The sequence below is a fragment of the Bufo bufo genome, chromosome 1, assembly GCF_905171765.1.
Source record: "Bufo bufo chromosome 1, aBufBuf1.1, whole genome shotgun sequence".
Lineage (NCBI taxonomy): Eukaryota > Metazoa > Chordata > Amphibia > Anura > Bufonidae > Bufo > Bufo bufo.
Genome location: NC_053389.1, coordinates 272,243,701 through 272,267,325, shown reverse-complemented (window position 1 = coordinate 272,267,325; position 23,625 = coordinate 272,243,701). Strand labels below are relative to the sequence as shown.

The following is a 23,625-nucleotide window of genomic DNA, read 5'->3' as shown; positions in this document are numbered from 1 at the left end:
ATCGCTTTTTTCTCCCTCATATGCTGCTCTGTTACATCAGTACAGGGAGGAGGAGATGCATTTCTTAGTGGGCGTCTCCTTCTCCCTGGCTGTGGCGTGGTCCAATCGCAGCCGACCGCACCATAGCCATTGAGAAAAAACTGCTCCCATTCTCCCTGGCTGTATTGCTGTCCACTGCAATTGGACCACGCCACAGCAAGGGAGAAGGAGACGCCCACTGAGTACCCAAAGATAGTACCAATAAAACCGTCTACTCTTCCCACAAAAAATGAGCTCCTAGACAAGACAATTGGCAGAAAAAAATTAATAAATATGGCTTTCAGAAAATGGAGAAACAAGAACATGATTTGTTTTTTCAAAAATGCCTTATTATGTAAAGCTGAAACAAAAAGAAAATAGACATATTTGGTATCATCGCATCCATAACGACCTGCTCTATAAAAATAACACATGATCTATCATATCAGTTGAATACCATGAAAAAATATATATATGAAAACTGTGCTAGAACAGCCATTTTTGGTAGTGCTTAGCATGGTAAGGGAAAAAAGCATGAAATTGTTAAATTGAGAGCTAAGGGCGAATGGCATGAAGAGGTTAAAGTGCGAATGGCATGAAGAGGCTAAAGTGCAGAGGGATGCGAGCGGAGGGGAGAGACAGGTGCTGGGGGTCTTACCGGTGGATGATACCGCTGGTGGAGAGAGCGCTGCTTCCAGCTCCTGGCACGTGGGCGTCCAGATGCTGTGTGTTTTGGAGCGCGCGCTGGGCGGCAATAAGGGGGCGGAGTGGGCGGGGACAAGGCCGGTTTGGTTGGGCAGCAATGGCGGGACTGCCCTGAAGGGGCGGAGCTGGCTACTAGCCCATTGATGGTGGAGTGGGTGTGTAAGTGGGCGGAGCCTGACACTGTGTTGGGACGGCTGATGTGAGGTTCCGGCGCATGGATAGAGGGGAGGGGGGTGGGCGGTGCTGGGTGATGCGATGGGGGCGGGGGGCGAGGGTGCTACGTGGTAGAGGATGGGGAGGTGACATGGGCGGGGACTGTGCTATATGGGGGCAATAAGACTGCGGCAGTGCTGGGGATGGTGGGGGAATACGGACTGTGTATGATTGGAAATGACAGAGGGAAAGGAAGGCTGGGAGTGAGGGAGTGGGGGGGCGGTGTTGGAATGGGGCGGGGCCGGTGTCTCGGGTTGGGGGGTGGAGCCAAGAGTGAATGCAGTGGGGCTGGGGATGTATGGTGGCTGTGGAACAGGGGTGGATGTGAAGGGGAGGGGTGGGGAGTGAGCGATACTGGGAGACAACATGATGAAGGGGAAGATGTGGATGGGAATATGGGAAAAGGGGGATTGATGGGAGAGGGGAGAGTGGCAGTGGAGGTGGGCGGGGATGGTGTCTATGGTCTGTGGATGGGATAGAGATGATGATGGGGATGGGGGGGCTGAGGCTTGGGATGCTGGGATCGAGGTTGGGAATGAGAGGTGGAGGCAGAGGGAGGAATGGGAACAAAGCATCGTTGGGCATGGTGTGATTAGTTGTGGTGATGTAGTGGATATGGATACGAGGATAGAGGGCGTAATGGAAAAGTGGTCCAATAGTATGTGGAATTAGAAGCATTTGTTTTCGAGGCTTTCTTTAAGGCCGTAAGGTTCCAATGTTTGGAGTTTGTATATCCAAAACATTTCTCTCCGTTGTAAAGTTCTGAACCTGTCGGAACAACCGTCAGGGATGTGTTCGATGGGCGTGATGGTTAGCTTAGTGGGGTCCTTGTCATGAGTGGCCAGGAAATGTCTGGACACACTGTGTTGAAGATAGCCTCGCTTAATCTTCCATCTATGGTTGTTTAGACGTTCTCTGAGGGGCTGAGTGGTGCGACCTACGTATTGCTGTCCACAGGCGCATTCTAAGAGATAGATAACAAAACTTAAGGCGCAATTCATGAGGCTTTTGATGGTGAATTCTTCTCCTGTGGTGTTGCTCCTGTAGGTCGTCAAACGATTATCGCAACACTTACATAGTTTATGGATGCATTTGAAGCTCCCTTTAGTGTCAGGGAACCATTCGGATGTGGTCAAGGTGGCACGTTTTATTCTTTTTAATTTGCTCGGGGCTAGTGCACTCTTTAGTGTGCGGGCTCTCCTGAATGTGAAGTGGGGCTTGGAGGGAATGGCATCTTTAAGATAGGGATCGGCCCTCAGGATATGCCAGTGTTTGGTTATGATGTTCCTCAGTGTTCCGTGGTTGGGATTGAAGGTGGAGATAAAGGAAGATTTGAATTTTGTACGGTCTATCATTGTGTTTTCCTTCTTTTTGGTTGTAAGGCACTCCTCTTGGCTCTGCTCATATGCACGTCTGAAATCCACTATGCCTCTTGGGTAGTTTTTGTTTTGGAATCTAGAGCGTACAGTCTGGCTTTGTGTGATAAAATCATTCGTAGATGAGCAATTCCTCCTAATCCGTTTGAATTGACTAAAAGGAATGTTGTCTTTCCATTTCTTGTAGTGCGCGCTCTTGTAATCTAGGTAACTGTTACCATCCACTTTCTTGAAAAAGGTTTTTGTCAGTATTCTATTGCATTCAGAAAACAAAACCAGGTCCAGGTATTCGATTGAGGTCCTTGAACTTGTGGACGTAAAACTGAGGTTCCAAGTGTTGTTATTTAGGTAGGACACAAATGTCTGGGCTTCTTCTTCGCTCCCCTTCCAAATAATAATCAGGTCATCGATGTACCTTTTGTAGAACACAATCGATTCCGTCCAGTTGTGATTGTCGCTGAGAAATGCCTCTTCAAATCGACCCATGTAGAGATTGGCAAAGCTTGGCGCGAATCGCGTCCCCATCGCGGTCCCTTTGCGTTGTTTGTAGATTTTACCCTCAAACTCAAAGACATTGTGTGTCAGGATAAATCGGATTGCATCAAGGATGAATTGCTTGTGTCTTGGAGTCAGTTGGTCATCCATTTGCAGAAAGTGGTCCGTTGCACTGATGCCCGCTTCGTGTGGAATATTTGAATAAAGTGCCGCCACATCCAAAGTGAGCCACCTATATGATGGATCCCAGTCTATTTCTTTCAGGAGTGAGATCAGCTGTGTTGAATCTCTTAAATGGGAGCTAAGGCCGGTGACGTGTTTTTGTAAAAAAATGTCTACATAATGTGAGAGGTTACTAGTTAGCGAGTTGATTCCGGAGATGATGGGCCTACCTGGCGTTTTTGTTTTTTTTCATTTTTATGTACCTTCGGTAGGTGGTAAAAAATTGCTGTGTTCAGGTGGTCGATGACTATATATTATTTTTCTTTTTTGGTCAAAATCTTGTCGACCTCTGCTTCATTTAGGAGTATCAGGAGGTTTCTCCTATCCTCATTCAGTGGATTGGCGTGGAGGGGCTCGTAGTAATGTAGTAATGTAGTCATCCCTCTTTTGGAGAACGATTCCTTCTCCTTTATCAGCACTTCTGATCACTAGGGTGTCATTCTTAGTGAGTTCCGAGAGGGCTTCTTTCTCCTTCCGGGTAAGGTTGTTCTTGTTCTTCAGATTCTTTTTGATGCTTCTTATTTCTTTTGACACTAGGTAAAAAAATGTGTTTATGTGGTTCCCTTTGTGATGAGGGGGGGTAAAATGTAGATCTTGGCTTCAGATTAGTGTGGGCCAGTGAGGTGGCTCCAGGGTCTTCCGGTTGGGTGGCTCTCTGGTCTTCCGAAGGGGCTCCTTTTGCTTCGGCGGGTTGGTGTTTTTTTGAGATGAAAAAGTGCCTCTGTAGCGTAAATTTGCAGAAGAAGGAATTGAAATCAACAAATAATTCAAAATCGTTGAATTTTACAGCTGGACAGAACGATAAGCCTTTCTGAAGTATGGATGTTTGGGCTGGGGTTAAAGAGTACCCTGCCAGGTTGAAGATTTTTACTCCTGCATGGTTTTGTTCCTTTTGGGTGTTTGGGGGTCCAACCGTGTCACCCGAGGTTGTTTGGGTGCTCCGATATGGTGGTCTTTTCTTCTTCTTCCCCCTCTTCGGCCTCTTCTGCATTTCCCTAGCATTGTGGGGAGATGCAGGGATCCAGAGTGATGCGGGTGCTAGGGATTGGGGTAAGTATAATCTATATGAGGGGCCTGGGTATTGAGGGGGGCATGTTTTATAGTTTAGATAGTCCCTTTAAATTATTATCCCAGTGAAATCAACCCTCCAAAACCCATATAGCATTATTTCCCTTCTAAGCCCTACGTTATGCCCATCCAGCAGTTTACAACCATATGAGGGGTGTTTCTGTAAACTGTTACAGAAAAAATTTATTAAAATAGATTTTTTTTTTTAAAGGAAAATTTTGATGTTTCACCTCCATTTTCTTATAATTCTTGTGCAACACCTAAAGGGTTAACAAAGTTCGTAAAACCAGTTTTGAATAACTTAAGGAGTGTAGTTTCTAAAATGGGGTCATTTATGTGTGGTTTCTACTATGTAAGCCCCACAAAGTGACTTCATAACTGAAGTGGTTCTTAAAAAGTGGGTTTTGGAAATTTTCTGCAAAATTTTAAGAATTGCTTCTAAAATTCTAAGATTTCTAACGTTTTAAAAAATAAAATGACATTACAAAATGATTTACAATTTTTTTAAAAATGTGCTTGGTCACTAAGGGGTTAAACTTATCACTAACATGAATGTGTTACGAGAAAACAACCTTAGAATGGCATGGAGAAGTAAAAGCATTCCATATAACATGACACATGTCATATTTGCAAAAATCAGCCTGGGATTTAAGGTGAATAGTGGCTTAGTACAGAAGGGGTTAATTCACAGCAAATATTTCAGAAAAACTATGATTTATGTGCATCGTTCATGCTTCTGTGGCCCAATTTAGCACTATGAAGTTTATATTGGTTCATAGGGTATTTATTATAACTCCTAAATTTGGCATTGCCACTAACGAACCTGCAGGGTTGTCATATTTCAGTGAACAATTTGCAAGAAAAGGGACAAGTGACCTATTTTAAAAAAATTATGAGAGGAGAATATGTTCTTGGAAGTCAGCAACTTCATCTATCATCTCATATCTATTATGTATCTTTCTATCTATATATTATCTATCTATCTATCTATCTATCTATCTATCTATCTATCTATCTATCTATCATCTATCTTATATTTATTTATCTATCTGCCTGCCTGTCTTTCTATCTATATATAATCTATCCTAATATCTATTTGTCCATCGTCTATCTATCTATCTTACCTTTTCAGTGAACCACTGGTGGACAATATTGACAATTCTGCCTAAAAGCAACAATAATGAAAATATTTTTAATAACACATTGCTCTCCTATAAGTCACCGCCTCATGCTGGTATAGCAGCTGTGCTGGCTTCAATCTGAAATTATATCCACAAAGGGTAACAGCCACTTTATTGCTCCCCTTAAACTAATTTCCCTGGGAAAAGCCAACATACAGTATATAAATGAAAACCTTAACTAGAGAATTCATATTGAATTGTTCTATTTTTTTTATCATGTTCAGATCTGGTCTGTTTATAATGGAATGGGAGTTCTCTGAAGCTGTTCTGCAACATTTCATACAACTGACCATTAACAGATATTCCGAGTTCAAAGATTTAAGAATCCCCCCATTTTGCACCCTCATTTACTACACAGGTTGGAAAGCAGCTACAAATATTGGGGGCAATGTATGTGTCCCTGATGCCAATCTTAATAGGAAACCTCACTGGTGTATGATGTGCAAGAATTATTAAAAGGCATAATCCTCCTAATTGTTGTTCATAATTGGGAGCTCCGTGCTCCAGAAACAAAATTTGCCAGCAAGGGAGCTGGCATAGATTTCTAGTGAAAATGTGTGCCATTTTTCTGGTGCACATGTTGTTAGATGAGTTGGGCCAAGGAGGTCCCACCAACATCGCTGTCCCCTCTTGCTAATGCCACGCGCACTTTTTGTAAAAGTGCAGAGGATGGTAGAAAATGCTTTGGTGTTCCAAAAACTATAAATCTAGTGGTTAAGGGGGGGGCCTTCTAATTAAAAATGGATTTTTGAACAGCTATTCAATTTGAAAAACAAACTTACCCTTTATGATCAGGACTAATGATTCAATTAACTTAACGGGTTGTCTCACATCAGCAAATGGCATTTATCATGTAGACAAAGTTAATACAAGCCATCTACTAATATATTGTGATTGTCCATATTGCTTCCTTTGCTGGCTGGATTCATTTTTCCATCATATTATATACTGCTTGTATCCAGGGGTTATGACCACCCTGCAATACAGCAGCGGTGGCCGTGCTTGCATTCCATAGAAAAAAGTGCTGGCCTCTCTGGTGCCATTTGATGAAGTTAGACAGCCCCTGTAGGTATACTATTTTCTGTTTCAGAGGGTTGTCACTTTTTTTTAAACTGTGTTCACACTGGCATCATGATTTCCATTTTTACAGGAGTGTTTTTTTTGTGCTGGATACAAATAAAATAGTGCTAGTTGCTGGGCTATTTTGTCTGTAAAATTGTAAAGTGGAACAGAGCAATAGAAATATTAGAGGAAATGTGAACACAGCCTTATGATATTCTGACTACCAAAAAACATCTCAAGCCTGATGAAAAAGAGCTAACACAATTGTGATAGGTCTAGGTTATGACTTGCCTTGGAAAATTATATTGGAGTGTTCCAAACATCGTAGATCAAAATTGGGGATGAGGTTTCAGACTATGAAAAAGCATTTAGGAGGACCTAGTACTTTATGGCTGATGGAACCTGTGCATTTTTACAGTCAGTGATCACTTGCTTTAGAGTTCTTCAAGATGGGTGATGGTCAACTAATCAACATTCTGTAGAGTCACCATAGCACACACCACAGCGTGTGAAGTTACTTGGCCCCCTCCAAATATACAGAAAATGTGGATGTCTACTTTTAATTGCATCATAACCTTTGCTGTTGTCATTGTGCACACAGGATGTATCATCAATATGATCAGATTGGTTATTTGTGATCAACTTATTAGAAGTAGACCCTAGTGAGAAGTGATTGGCTCTAAAGTCAGCTCCAAATAAGGTTAGCTTATACTACCCATTATTTTGTTAGAACCTAGGCCCACTGGAGGTTCCTCTTGGTGGGCCAGCTAACCCTGCATGTAGAAAATGTGCAATAACAATACTGGACAAAGTAACACAAAAATTTGCTTACATACCTGTATTATGAGTATACACATCCCAATTGTACCAAGGACATGCTTGTTGTCATCAAACCACATCTTTACTTTCTCATAACAGCCCTGCAGACCAAAGCAAACACCATAGTTAATTTATATCAAGTGTAATCTTTCGGTATCCTTGGCCCTTTTCATTTACTAGTACTTACAAGTAAACAAAGGCTTAAAGAGAGAATTTTAAAGAGATGTTTAAAGAGAGAATTTACACTAGAAGAGTTATACCTACTATATTTACACCATGTTCCATTGAGAGTTCAAACAATATAAAAAGATAACACCTAAGGGAAAGCTTTCATATTCTTAGTTTACAGGATTCAGTTGAATTCTTGATAGCTCTAAGAGTCTAAGGAATTGCATGAGGTTAGCACATAAGGGCTACTTTTTCCATTCCTGTTCATAGACTGTGTCCGGTATTGCAGCTTAGCCCCAAAATAATGTGGCTGACCTGCAAAAACCAAACTGGCCTATTTACTAGAATGCCATTGCCTTTTTTCAGAACTGGCACCACTAGGACCACAATTTCTCGATGGTTTTAACTATCTTCTCTACTTTTCTCATACAAGTTAATTGCCTATTTTTAATAGACTATTAATAATCTTCCCCCAAGAATATGGCATTAATGTACATGTACTGTAGGCAGTTGTGATAAAGAGCCTACAAGACATAGATGTGAAAAGGGCAATAGGCGAACCTGGAAATCCAACTGTATGCCACAAAGATGAAAAAGTATATTCATTGAATCTAGGTATTTAATGTTGGAAATGTTTTATCAACAGCTGGTAAATATTCAGAACTTGTACCTTGTAATTTAAAACTGGAATGATAATTTTCAAGTGGTCAATGCTGAGATATAGATCATACAACATGACTGACACCTAGTTTCCAGTTTCTAAATGGGAGAAAGGCTCCCAGGAGAGGTCACTTGAGACCTCATGTCCCATTTTAAAATCCTGCTTAGTTAATCACTATATGAATTACAGGAAAGTTGTTTTAATGCACCCCCATTCCTCATCCAAATCATACTCACAGTCTTCCATACTAAGCTGGTCGAATTATGGCCACAATCCTGAGAGTTTTCCATGCAGCATCGATCAGGAACTGTGTTCTCTCCTAGCACCGGATACCAATCGGTATAATCTGTCACTCCACAACAGTGCATCTGAAATTAACCCAGATAAGCACAATAAATATCTTCACAGGACACATGCACACCATGATGTACAATATACAATGGAAACAAGAAGATCAAGAAACCTACTTCAGCCTGAATAATGTTCCAAGCATTCTTCAGCCCAACATTATTTTCTGTGTTGTAAAGCAATAAACCGTCTTTCAAATCCTGCTTTGCACTCTCATTGACCTAGGAGAGAAAAGGAACAGAAATGTCACTGGGAACAACAGAAGAGGTTTAATAAAAACAGGACTCCCCTCCAGACAAACTGCATTGCAAAGAAGAAGGTGTAGACTTAGTCCATGGGTCTTTAGAAGGGGTTTGATGGGGAAACAACCACTAGGATCCCTTCTCCTAGATGGCAAAACCCAGTAATATAATGAGGGCTGATTTTGATCTTTGTTCAGGGGTCATCTCACTTCTGTGTTTACCATGGATTCATTTCTGATCATGCAATTCTCTAATAAAAACTTTAGAGAAACACCAAACTGCAGAATGTGATAATTCCACTAACGATGACCTAAGAGATGCAATTAGCAGCTCTTGTACCCTTGATTTCTCACAAGGGTTGCAAACATTGCACAAATCACAAAATAGTTAGCATTATTTGCCTGTCTGAAATGATTGGGAGAGCACAAGAGAAGAAGTGGATCAGACCAAGTATGGCTTCTGTTGTGTCACTGTTTTCAAAATGGTGCATTCTTTGTTTGGGGTGTCCATCAATTAGTCAAAGGGAAGAGCAACTTCGAAAGGTGTCTGCATCCCTGGGGACCTGGCACATCTGTGCATTACATAGACAATCCACTGATTTCAATGGGCACTATGTAATGCCCTGTTGGGGAAATGCTGGGGAATCAAACCTTCAGCAGAACACCTTATAATTAGCTTATTTTCAGGGTCCTCTTCATGAAATAGGTACCCATTTAACTAAAGAACAGGAAAAAAAAAAAATCTATTTCCCATTGACCTGTTGATAGCCAGGTAGGCCACAGTGAAATACAAAAATGTCCTTGATAACTAATATATTGGAATGATCTGATTTATATAAGGGTTTCAAAAACAAATTCATCCCTTCATGTTACAGGAAAATGAGGAAGAACTAAAATGTACCACACACATAAATATGACTGGATTTACAAGTACTGAGAAAAATGTTTGACCTTTACAAAACTTGACAAAGTCAAATATATGAGCTGTGACTACGTGAATACTTTCCACAATGGGTTTTTTAAATAACTAGTCGCTTAAAAGAGGGCAACGGTTCATCCAAAATTGTATGTAACCTACATTTCTTCCTGGCTAATGCTCTCAATAGAAGCGTCGTCAAAGGAGTGTTTCTCAATTAATGTGCAGTGAAGCGTGCTTAATGCAAGGTCTGCGAACCAAGCGCTCCTGATATGAAAAACCAATTGTGCATTGGCCTTAACTTGTGGACAATAAACATCTGGATTTTATGAAGTCCTTGTTTCATATGTTATTTTATTTCTAAAGCCTTTGTCCGGGGAAAACTTGTAAAAAGTTAATTAATTGAGGAGAAATTTAGAATATTTACATAGTTAAAGGGTATGCTCAATAAACCATTACTGTAGAGGTGCAGTGCACTTCAATACATTTAAAACCACACATTTCTGGCCACTGACCAGCTTCATATTGCCAAGAAACAGAACTTATATTCTTTATGCAAATTAGTTGACAAGTACCCTGAGGGATGTTCCTAACTCAGCATGTGCTCCTGCTTTCATGTGCAAATTATGCCCCTTCCCCTTAGTCTTGATTGACATTCTCACGCATGTGTCATGTGGTCCCAAAACACCACATGAACACTACACCACATGCCTGGGATCTTGCAGCTACATAAAATGACACTCAAGGTCAGGGGGGTGGCATAGAGCATTGGGTGGTGGAATTTATGCACAAAAGCAGGGCACTTGCTGAGCAGGGGACCACCCTCAGTCCACTTACCAGCTCAGGTTTTGTTTCCCAGCAATAAGGACCTAATCAATGGCCAGGGAAGTATTGCTTTAAAGGTTATGGACATCTTTGTGCCATCTTTTTAATGATTGCATTTTATTAATTTTAGGCTAAAAATCGTTTTGTTTTTTTTCAATTAGTCTTTGTTAAAAATGTTCAGCCATTTTTGGGATACAAGGGTTAAACAATCTGTTTGAGTATCACTTCATCAGCTGATGGCCCATGTGAAGTTTTATGTCTGACCTAATGACCTCATAAACGCTCATTATAGCTAAGTTTTTATCAAACTGAACATTTTTAATAAAGATCAATTAAAAAAATTCTTTTTAGCCCAAAAGAAGTAGAGTGCAATCACAAAAAAAATCCCCCCAAGGTGTCTTAGCCTTTAAATATTTTGAAGTACACTACACCTCCATACTAATTTTTAGGGCATATACAACCTGACAGACTCCTTTTAAAATATCATTTGAAGGGAATGTATAATTCAAAAATCTGCTTCTTTTTCCCCCCCTTTACTGTATAGACTGGGACATAGTTAGCCAAGTCATTTAATTACAGGTGAGAAACTACAGCTCTATTAACCTACCAGAGGTCTAGATAAGGCAGTAAACCAACACTATATACTATATAATGCAGATGTTTCTGAAGGGCAGCTTTCTTGTCACTCTCTGGACTTCCTGGAGGAGGGGCAGTACTCAATCTATTTCTGAAGACTGTGGTAATCTATGAACGTTTTTATGACCATTAAGACCATTAACCACAGCTGTCATAAAGCATACACATCCTGTTGCATTGTGTATATAGACAATATTTATTGCCATTTTAAGTGTTGGTTGGAATTATAATTTTTTTAAAATAAAGGTTCTAGTGTACAATCTAGTAGGTGTGTATACCACACCTGTAAAATGTATACACTGGATTTGCCAAAATGTCAGTATTGTTATTTTTTATTACAAATTAACATCTTAAAATTCTCATCTAATTGTTGTAATTAATTTCTTGGCTAATGCTATCATATTAAAAATAATATTAGCCATATTTTTCTGGATTACGGAACAGATCTCCACTAGCCTGAAACAACTGGATTGTCACCCTTAATCGATTATGATTCTGACTGCTAAATTGTGCTTGACTGAACAAATTTTTGTCACAGAGCCTGCATGGAGGCAAATTAAGCCAACGGCTTTCCGTGTGCTGACATATGGTGCTGTACTGCTCTGTATTATAGAGATTTACTCTCCTAGAAGCAGAATACCTCTGTACTATGGCATCTTGAATTTTCTTTTGGATTCACACAGAAAAACCTCTGTCTGACTTTGTACAACACTGAAGGCCTACTGTACATAGTACAGTAGGGCTCCATAAACGTCTATGGTTACTGTATTCTAGCTTCGTACAACTCAGAGGCTGTACGAAGCTATTATACGGGCGAGTGCATGAGGCATTTGTTTTTCTTAGCAGTAATCTTTGAAATCACTGAAGATTTAAATGAGTTTTAATTGGTCTAAATGGCCAATTGCTTGTGCTGTCATCGCAAAATCAACTTCTGCTTGCAATCGACTGCACTAACTTTAAAGTTCTTCTACGGCATTATTAAGTCCTTCAAATCCTGTTAGTAGCTGTGGCAATGGCTTCTGCAAATAAGACATCCCTACAAACAGTCTTCCACTTTGATATGTAAATGAGTCACTACTTAAAAGAAGGAGCGTTAGTAATGATAAGAAACATGTTATTCAGTAGCACTTGTTTCTACCCAAAAAAATCTTAAAAGCTGTAAGACAAATGATGAACACATTTCATTTTCTGTTTTCTTTTTCTACTTTCTAGCTTTGTTTGGCCCATTACCATAAATCTTCAGTTATTTTACTTGTCATTCATCAAGATAATCTGTTAAAAAACAACTTTGTCATATCCAAGACAATAGTTAATAATTATGCCTTTAGGGTACTTTCACACTAGAATTTAAGTTTTCCAGTATTAAGTTCCGTCATAGGGGCTCAATACTGGAAAAAAACGCTTTTGTTTTGTCCCCATTCATTGTCAATGGGGACAAAACTGAACTGAACAGAATGGAATGCTCCAAAATGCATTCCGTTCCATTCAGTTGTGTTCCCAGACCGCAGAGCAAACCTCAACATGTTGTATTTTGTTTTCCGTCCCGGGATGCGGAGCAAGACAGATCTGGCATTATCCCCAATGCAAGTCAATGGGGACGGATCTGTTTTCTCTGCCACAATCTGCCACAATAGAAAACTGATCCATCCACCATTGACTTTCAAAACAACCAAACAAACAAATATATTTTTCCTTTTCAGGTTAGGCTCTGTTCACATATGGATTAGAAAATCGCCTCCATTGCAGATTCTGTCAAATTGGATGGCAAAAATAGTGCTGTATGCAGAAAAACCTAAAGGTAGTGGAGTACCTCCAATAGAGGTAGACCATGCAGCCAGCTGCTATGGAGCCCATGGGGAAAAGGGGCCCACAGTGAACCAAAGGCCCTGCCCCCTGATTACACTCATTACTGTCCAGCTTCAGAATAATATCCCTATCAACAACGGAGGAAGCTAAAGAACCTGTGATGTTGTAATCACAGGTCCTGTACATCTAGTAAAGAAACTGCACAGACCATGGTGTAGTTCCCAGGTTAGATAGGAGCATCTGCCAGGACTTGTGATGACATCATCATCACAGGTCCTGTAGATCTAGTAAAGGAACTTGCACAGAGCATCATCACAGGTCCTTCAACCCCCAAGAGCATGGAGAAGAACTGCAGGATGAGATCTCCACTGAGACTAAAATGGAGGGGTAAGAGGTCCTCTTCCTTTCTCTTCATTTGACCCCCATTCCCTACTTTTTACTCATATCTCACTCATATATAGTACTTCAGACAGTTACAACCACTATTACCTCATGTACCTCACACAATAACCATAATATATAACTGACCACATATACCAGTACACTGCACTCTCTCTTTCTCTCATATATATATATATATATATATATATATATATATATATATATATATATATATATACACAGTGGGATGCGAAAGTTTGGGCAACCTTGTAAATTGTCATGATTTTCCTGTATAAATCGTTGGTTGTTACGATAAAAAATGTGAGTTAAATATATCATATAGGATACACACACAGTGATATTTGAGAAGTGAAATGAAGTTTATTGGATTTACAGAAAGTGTGCTATAATTGTTTAAACAAAATTAGGCAGGTGCATAAATTTGGGCACTGTTGTCATTTTATTGATTCCAAAACCTTTAGAACTAATTATTGGAACTCAAATTGGCTTGCTAAGCTCAGTGACCCCTGACCTACATACACAGGTGAATCCAATTATGAGAAAGAGTATTTAAGGGGGTCAACTGTAAGTTTCCCTCCTCTTTTAATTTTCTCTGAAGAGTAGCAACATGGGGGTCTCAAAACAACTCTCAAATGACCTGAAGACAAAGATTGTTCACCATCATGGTTTAGGGGAAGGATACAGAAAGCTGTCTCAGAGATTTCAGCTGTCTGTTTCCACAGTTAGGAACATATTGAGGAAATGAAAGACCACAGGCTCAGTTCAAGTTAAGGCTCGAAGTGGCAGACCAAGAAAAATCTTGGATAGACAGAAGCGACGAATGGTGAGAACAGTCAGAGTCAACCCACAGACCAGCACCAAAGACCTAGAACATCATCTTGCTGCAGATGGAGTCACTGTGCATCGTTCAACCATTCGGCACACTTTACACAAGGAGATGCTGTATGCGAGAGTGATGTAGAGGAAGCCTTTTCTCCGCCCACAGCACAAAAAGTGCCGCTTGAGGTGGGCTAAAGCACATTTGGACAAGTCAGCTTCATTTTGGAATAAGGTGCTGTGGACTGATGAAACTAAAATTGAGTTATTTGGCCATAACAAGGGGCGTTATGCATGGAGGAAAAAGAACACAGCATTCCAAGAAAAACACCTGCTACCTACAGTAAAATATGGTGGTGGTTCCATCATGCTGTGGGGCTGTGTGGCCAGTGCAGGGACTGGGAATCTTGTCAAAGTTGAGGGACGCATGGATTCCACTCAGTATCAGCAGATTCTGGAGACCAATGTCCAGGAATCAGTGACAAAGCTGAAGCTGCGCCGGGGCTGGATCTTTCAACAATTCAACGACCCTAAACACTGCTCAAAATCCACTAAGGCATTTATGCAGAGGAACAAGTACAACATTCTGGAATGGCCATCTCAGTCCCCAGACCTGAATATAATTGAAAATCTATGGTGTGACTTAAAGAGAGCTGTCCATGCTCGGAAGCCATCAAACCTGAATGAACTAAAGATGTTTTGTAAAGAGGAATGGTCCAAAATACCTTCAACCAGAATCCAGACTCTCATTGGAACTACAGGAAGCGTTTAGAGGCTGTAATTTCTGCAAAAGGAGGATCTACTAAATATAGATTTCATTTCTTTTTTGTGGTGCCCAAATTTATGCACCTGCCTAATTTTGTTTAAACAATTATAGCACACTTTCTGTAAATCCAATAAACTTCATTTCACTTCTCAAATATCACTGTGAGTGTCTCCTATATTATATATTTAACGTACATTTTTTATCGTAGCAACCAACGATTTATACAGGAAAATCATGACGATTAACAAGGTTGCCCAAACTTTCGCATCCCACTGTATATACAGTACAGACCAAAAGTTTGGACACACCTTCTCATTCAAAGAGTTTTCTTTATTTTCATGACTATGAAGGCATCAAAACTATGAATTAACACATGTGGAATTATATACATACCAAACAAGTGTGAAACAACTGAAAATATGTCATATTCTAGGTTCTTCAAAGTAGCCACCTTTAGCTTGGATTACTGCTTTGCACGCTCTTGGCATTCTCTTGATGAGCTTCAAGAGGTAGTCCCCTGAAATGGTCTTCCAACAGTCTTGAAGGAGTTTCCAGAGATGCTTAGCACTTGTTGGCACTTTTGCCTTCACTCTGCGGTCCAGCTCACCCCAAACCATCTCGATTGGGTTCAGGTCCGGTGACTGTGGAGGCCAGGTCATCTGGCGCAGCACCCCATCACTCTCCTTCATGGTTTCCCAATTTTTCGGCTGACTGACTGACCTTCATTTCTTAAAGTAATGATGGCCACTCATTTTTCTTTACTTAGCTGCTTTTTTCTTGCCATAATACCAATTCTAACAGTCTATTCAGTAGGACTATCAGCTGTGTATCCACCTGACTTCTCCTCAACGCAACTGATGGTCCCAACCCCATTTATAAGGCAAGAAATCCCACTTATTAAACCTGACAGTGCACACCTTGAGAAATGAAAACCATTTCAGGGGACTACCTCTTGCAGCTCATCAAGAGAATGCCAAGAGTGTGCAAAGCAGTAATCAAAGCAAAAGGTGGCTACTTTGAAGAACCTAGAATATGACATATTTTCTGTTGTTTCACACTTGTTTGTTATGTATATAATTCCACATGTGTTAATTCATAGTTTTGATGCCTTTAGTGTGAATCTACAATTTTCATAGTCATGAAAATAAAGAAAACTCTTTGAATGAGAAGGTGTGTCCAAACACATATATAATATATACTATGTATCTGTACACACTGCATCTGTTATACTTTGTACCTCACATATCAGTACACTGCTGTGTATGCTGGCCAGGAACGGGTAATGAAAGGGGCTATAAATGGGGCAGGGGGCTCAATTTAGATTCTATGGGGCCCAGTGATTTCTATATACACCCTGTCTATGTGTGTATGTGTGTGTGTGTGTGTGTGTGGGTTGGGGGGGTTAGGATCATGGGGGGGGTTAGGATCCCCACTGATCAGATAGTGATGGCTTATCCTGAGGATAGGCCATCACTTGTAATGGGTAGGACAACCCATTTAATAAATTTATGTTAACATTTCATTTTGGTCGTTAATCCTACGCTCTCTATCCTATGTACATAATGTTATATGATCATTCAATGATTTAGAATATTCGATAACCAGCACTTAGGAATCTTACTGTAGCAGCAGACTACTCAGTTTTCACTAAACATGAGAAAGTTTTCCCAGCAGCATGGTGGCTTCAGTTCATAGGTTGTAATGTCTGATGAACACCCATTTTCAGTGTCACACATTTTGCAGAATCGCTTCTTAGGATTGATAAACTGTCTAATACTAGACAACTACAGCCGGCTATTAATCAGTCCTATGAAATGTTCTGTCACTGGTGAGCAGAATGCTTCCGCATCCCAAAAATGAAATCAGTTCACTTTTATGGAGAGGTTTAATCCTCTCATTAGATATTTTGAATGCTAATGTGCAAAATACTCAGCACAATGCCCACCAATACTGTACTGAATAACGGGGCCCGTTTCATAAAATAAAATACAATCCAGTAAAGCATATTTTAGTGACAGCTGTTTATTATTTTCGGCATGTTGGAAATGAACAGGGAAGTAAGTTTTGAGGGCATTGAACATCTGTCTTCCATTCATGTTCCAGGTTATTAATGTGAAGAGACTGATGATTTAAAGGGATACTAAATGGAAGTTCTAAATTTGATTTTACGTATATTTTGTACAGCTGGGTACAGCAATAACCCTCTGGCAATGTAGGAACAGACCAAGCCACCTTCACATAGTAACACATACCCAAATGGTAAAATGATGTTATATACAAACATGAGAACTTCTTGAAGTACTAAAAGGCAGCCAGTCGTGTTATGCATGCATTCTGTCTGCAGGCAATGTGTTATAGATCAGGAGAAGCTGAGATTGATATATATTTTATTTGAAAAGATTTAGTAAAACTAGTTTTTTCCATGACTAGAAGTCCAGTGGGTGTTTCTAATTAACGATTAACAGCTATCTCGATATATAGAGTCATATAAAGAAGTCTGTCAGTCATTGAGTAGGACCACCCACTGGACTACTAAATATAAAAAAAGAAGGGTTTTAAAGGGTCATTGAGTTTTCAAAAAACGCTTCATATGTCATGGAGACATGACATGGGAAACAGTGGCACTGATTCTGGAAAAAAGTCAGACCCAGAAAAAACCTTTTGAGCTGTATTAATATTCAGTAGACACTGAAAAGAAAGACTGATTACTTACCCTGTCCATATAGACAAAGAATAGGATAAGCAGAATCAGCTCAGCCAAAAGGATTATCAGCAAAATGATGAAAAACTGAAATAAGACATAGAAAAGGAATACTTGATATTTACATGGAAACATTTTATGTTATAAACACAGCCAAATGATAATGTAAATCTGTATAATATCATATATATATATATATATATATATATATACAGTACAGACCAAAAGTTTGGACACACCTTCTCATTCAAAGAGTTTTCTTTATTTTCATGACTATGAAAATTGTAGATTCACACTAAAGGCATCAAAACTATGGCATCCACACATGTGGAATTATATACATAACAAACAAGTGTGACACAACTGAAAATATGTCATATTCTAGGTTCTTCAAAGTAGCCACCTTTTGCTTTGATTACTGCTTTGCACACTCTTGACATTCTCTTGATGAGCTTCAAGAGGTAGTCCCCTGAAATGGTTTTCACTTCACAGGTGTGCCCTGTCAGGTTTAATAAGTGGGATTTCTTGCCTTATAAATGGGGTTGGGACCATCAGTTGCGTTGAGGAGAAGTCAGGTGGATACACAGCTGATAATCCTACTGAATAGACTGTTAGATTTTGTATTATGGCAAGAAAAAAGCAGATAAGTAAAGAAACACGAGTGGCCATCATTACTTTAAGAAATGAAGGTCAGTCAGTCAGCCGAAAAATTGGGAAAACTTTGAAAGTAAGGGCTATTTGACCATGAAGGAGAGTGATGGGGTGCTGTGCCAGATTACCTGGCCTCCACAGTCACCGGACCTGAACCCAATCGAGATGGTTTGGGGTGAGCTGGACTGCAGAGTGAAGGCAAAAAGGCCAACAAGTGCTAAGAATCTCTGGGAACTCCTTCAAGACTGTTGGACCACCATTTCAGGGGACTACCTCTTGAAGCTCATCAAGAGAATGCCAAGAGTGTGCAAAGCAGTAATCAAAGCAAAAGGTGGCTACTTTGAAGAACCTAGAATATGACATATTTTCAGTTGTTTCACACTTGTTTGTTATGTATATAATTCCACATGTGTTAATTCATAGTTTTGATGCCTTCATAGTCATGAAAATAAAGAAAACTCTTTGAATGAGAAGGTGTGTCCAAACTTTTGGTCTGTACTGTATATATATATATATACACACTGCCTGTCCCAAAAAAAAGTCGCCACCTAGATTTAACTAAGCAAATAGTTATGAGCCTCCTATTGGATAATTACTGCATGGGCGATTATCTTTCAGCTGGCAATAAGTTAATTAACCCGAACTGGTGCAATGAGTTGCTTCTCATTTCTTAAACAACCATGTCGAAAGATACATCTCAAGGTCGTGGAAAAGATGTTAGTCTGTTTGAGAAGGGTCAAATCGTTGGCATGCATCAAGCAGAGAAAACATCTAAGGAGATTGGCGAAACTACTAAAATTGGGTTAAGAACTGTCCAACTGGAAGGATAGTGGGGACCCATCGTACTCGAGGAAGAAATGTGTCGGGAAAAAAATCCTGAATGATCGTGATCGGCGATCACTTAAACGTTTGGTGAAATCAAATCGAAGTAAAACAGCAGTAGAACTCAGGGCTATGTTTAATAGTGAAGGTAAGAGCATTTCCACACGCACAATGCGTAGGGAACTCAAGGGATTGGGACTGAACAGCTGTGTAGCCGTAAGAAAACCACTAATCAGTGAGGCAAACCAGAAAAAAGGCTTCATTTTGCTAGGGAGCATAAAGATTGGACTCTGGAGCAATGGAAGAAGGTCATGTGGTCTGGTGAGTCCAGATTTACCCTGTTCCAGAGTGATGGGCGCATCAGGCAAAGAAGAGAGGCAGAAGAAGTGATGCACTCATCATGCTTAGTGCCTACTGTACAAGTCTGTGGGGGCAGTGCTATGATCTGGGGTTGCTGCAGTTGGTCAGGTCTAGGTTCATCAACAGTATGTTCTCCAAGAATGAGGTCAGCTGAACATACTGAATGACCAGGTTATTCCATCAATGGATTTTTTCTTCCCTGATGGCACAGGCATATTTCAAGATGACAATGCCAGGATTCATTGGGCTCAAATTGGGATGTGCTGGAGAAGGCTTTGCGCAGAAGTCAGACTCTACCATCATCAATGCAAGATCTTGGTGAAAAATTAATGCAACACTGGAAATAAATTTTGTGACATTGCAGAAGCTTATCGAAACAACAGCGATTGCATGCCGTAATCAAAGCTAAGGGCTTTTTTTTGGTGGCTTTTTTTTGGACAGGCAGTGTATATATATATATATATATATATATCTATATATATATATATATATATATATATATATATAGTATATACATAGAGTTAATAATAATACAATTCTGGTTTCCTGTAGCCACCACTTGGGAGTGCTTTGGTACTCACTACATACTGTGTTTTTATTGAGCTCAATTTATAAACAGTATTCAGCATTTTATTTTCTTTGATGTGAATAGAAATATGGTCCATGCCCATCCTAGTTGGTGCAAAAACTACTCCGAAAGGCATAGCAAAGCTATGACATCTAAATAGGCACAGCAATGTCTTCTCATGGAATTGTCAATTATAGTAACTTACACTTAAGAGGAGGCACTTGTTTTCCTTTATAGCACCGAGACTCCCCATGAAGCCAGTCACCATGACGATTGTGCCAATGGCAATAACTAGATTTGCTGCTGAAAGCGAAGGGAAACTAGGAGAAAATGTTGCAAAGTTTCCTTGTGATACAGAAAGCCATATTCCGACACCTAGCAATCCACAGCCACAGAGCTGGAAAACAAGAACAAAAAAAATGTCAATGACTTTACTGCTGATTTTATGCATAGTAAATTATTAACTGTACATGATACTTTTTTATTGTAATTTATAAAAAAAGTTACATAAAAAATTTACTGGTTTTAAGACTGCCACAGGTAGCATCTTATTGATCAACACTTGATGGCAGTTAATCAACACTTATTTAATTGTCCCAAAATTCTGGACTATCTTGCATCAAAGCACCACGTACAAGCAAACTTTTAAAGAAGAAATAGAACTGTAGAAAATACACCTCCCTCCCTCCCCAAAGACACATACCAACAACTCCTCTCCTCAGATTTTCTCTCTGGATCCTGTTGTATATTATATTATAAAACTAAAAAAATATACAAAGATTTCTTCTGTAGTTGTCAGAGATATGAGCCATTTCTTTCATTATGAAAATCCTGTCTGGTTGTAAGACAACTGGCTGTAGTAGGAGCCCTCCCCCACTGCTCTGTCCTAAATAAGAGCCCAGGAATGCTAAGCACCACCTGCTGTCAAAGCTCCAGTCCATTTGTTAAATGAAAAAAAAAGTTTTCAACACTACTGTTTAAGAAACGTTGGCACTAATTATCTTAACCAGACAAATGAATTGTCTAATTAATGTCCAAAAGACATAAGTGCCTGTGATATGGTGCTACTTATATCAAGGAGAACTAGGATTGTCGATTGAAATCCAACGTTTGCAATCACTAGTTCCCCCAATAGGAGACATGAACAATTGCCTGAATAAGTTTAAAAACATTCCCTGTCTGTGGCCTCCTATGGGCAAGCATAGACATCTCACTAACTCAAATGATTGGTACGCTATTATCTGACCAATGTTGAACATCTTGAGAGGTGCTCTCCAACTTTCAAAAATGGGAACTTTATGTCCAAAAATTGAAATTTTCCAACATTCAGGGAAATCCACTTTCAAAACACTTAAATTACTGACATCCAGCATATTCAGATATTCTCACAACATATTTACTTACTATTACCCTTACTCGTTTATCCTCCACTTGCCTCTAAACATTCCTCTACCATTTATCATTAAGAAATGTTCTACTGTAGATCAAGAAAGAATTGGATTTGAAGTAATGGCCCCCGTAGGAATTCTGTTACAATTGCTTTCTAATTTACTACTCAATCAATTTTTTTTTTGAATATTAAACTCTGAGAAACTAGTTGTAAGAACTTGTCTGTCAAATAGTTCTTTTGAAAGATGACTTTCTTTCATAAAGCTGTCAAAATACCATAAAACTCTGCGACTACAGATTTTTAGTTGAGTGCATATTTCTCTTTACGGCCCTTTAATATAACTAGTTAAGTGGCCCTATTGCTTCCCTGCACATTTTCCCTTTTTTAAGTAAAAGGCCGATGTAATTGACCACAAAGACTATAAAGGAAGTTGTGTGTAAAACATAGACCACGGGATATTACAGCAATGGTTTAAATTTTTTTCCAACATTAAAAAAAAACTCTAATCAAGTTTAAGACAACTGTTTATTTTGTGGATAGGATAGTGACATTTTAATATCTGAATGGCAATGGAATATAATTGCAAATTGAAAAAAAACATATTACTGTATTTTATGTTATCTGACAAGTTAAGCAGTCTTGAGTTTGAGATATGCATTGTGTGATATTATTAGAATGTAATTCAGAGCCCTAAGTTGAAGATTCTGGGTCTCAATGCACAATCTTTAACAGCAACCATGAAACATCATTTATGGTACTAGCTTGTCCATAGGGGTAGAAAGACCTTTAGGCCTGCATAGGTACTAGGTCTTGGATACAACCCAATTCTCTATGTTTATGATTAGTGTTGAGCGAATCAAATTAAAATGAATTGACTTCGATATGAATTTCAGGGAAAATTCTATTCACAGCAAAGCCTAATTTCTTCGCACTTTGTGGTAATGAATAAATTTTCCCTGAAATGGTGGTAAAAACAAAAAATACATACTCACCTCATCCATTTCCGTGCAAAGTGGCCATTGCAGCCATCTTGATTAAAGATACTGCACATGACGTTACCACGCCAGGGCGCTTATGTCATCAGTAATGACATCACTGCGCCCTGCCAGCATGATGATCAAGACAGCAGAGATGGCCTCTACACAAGCAGATGGATAAGGTATTTTTTATTTTTTATATTTTTACCCTGATTAAATCTGAAAGGCATAAATGGCAGTCTCAGATGCCACAATCAGTGCTGAACGCGGCATCTGATGGATTCAGTGATGGGGGTTGGCATGATCACTGTTCCTCATCATTTGGCCCATTACATGTAAAGAAATACGCTTTGTGACCAGGGGTGCACCTAGCCTTTCTGCTGCCTGAGGCGAAAACTGAAACAGCGTCCACCCCCCTCCCCAATGCCAATTTCTTAACCTAACCCCCTTCAGCCCATGGCCCTTTGGCTGCCCCCCGTCTTGCCCCTACCTAGTGCTGCGATCACCTCACCTGGCCTCATTGGTGGTGCACCCCTGTTCGCAACTAAGTAAATCGTCATGAATCAAATTTCTTTGTGAAATTTGGCGAAGCAGCCAAATCAAATTTTTCATAACTTTGCTCATCTCTATCTATGATACAATCACTTCACAAAAAATTAGGTATGACTTAAAGGGTTATTCCCACCTCAGTGTTACCTTTGGGAACCCTTCTATTAAGAAAACTGGGGTCACCTGAAGGCTAAAAGTCTATTATATAGGAGGATATAAAGTGGAGCGATGGCCTCTCATTTTTTTCATTAAAGGGGTTGTGCCACAAAAACATTCTACACTTTTCAAACCAGCACCTGGATCTGAAAACGTTTTGCATGTAATAAAAAATGTTTTGTAGCCACTATGCTATTCAATAAAAACTGTATAGCATCATCTACTGTTCGTTCTTTTCCTTATTTCTTGTCCACCTTACAGAGGTGGTCACACATGCTCAGTTTAAATCTTCAACTGCCACCAGCTCTATCTTCTGTTAGATGCTGCAGCAGAATGCACATGCCCCTTGAGAAAGGACACACACCCTGAGCTGTCAGCTAGAAATCAATCTAGCAGAACAACTGGAGGAATGAATGGGGAGATCTCTGGATCCATTTGAGGTAGATGGCTGGTTCTACCTTTGTTACAAAGAGATAATCATGTACTATATGTTATCTGATTTTCATTTTTTAGATCAATCATGGCATAACCCTTTTAAGTGTGGGAGTTAAGAAAACAGCCTTAGCTTACCAGTGAGCTAGCTCTAAATTTTTGAAGTGGGAATATTTAGCTGAAGAGGATCTGCACCCATGGTTAAATTTACCCAACAACCATATGCCATTAAGATTGATGGAAAGAATGAGAAAACATTTGTAGCAAGAGCGGTC

General features: G+C 39.6%; 1 protein-coding gene across 4 annotated transcripts in view; it reads right to left on the bottom strand.

Moving 5' to 3' along the window:
* Nucleotides 1-23,625, bottom strand: part of TSPAN9 (tetraspanin 9) — a 472,297-nt gene that overhangs the window by 11,503 nt on the left and 437,169 nt on the right. For all 4 annotated transcript variants that reach the window (XM_040439367.1, XM_040439375.1, XM_040439383.1 and 1 more), the window contains 5 exons: nt 20,052-20,243; nt 17,458-17,532; nt 8,456-8,557; nt 8,225-8,356; nt 7,177-7,260 (listed from right to left, as the gene is read on the bottom strand). In XM_040439367.1, coding sequence (XP_040295301.1) covers nt 7,177-7,260; nt 8,225-8,356; nt 8,456-8,557; nt 17,458-17,532; nt 20,052-20,243 — 585 coding nt within the window. The remainder of the gene's footprint in view (nt 1-7,176; nt 7,261-8,224; nt 8,357-8,455; nt 8,558-17,457; nt 17,533-20,051; nt 20,244-23,625) is intronic.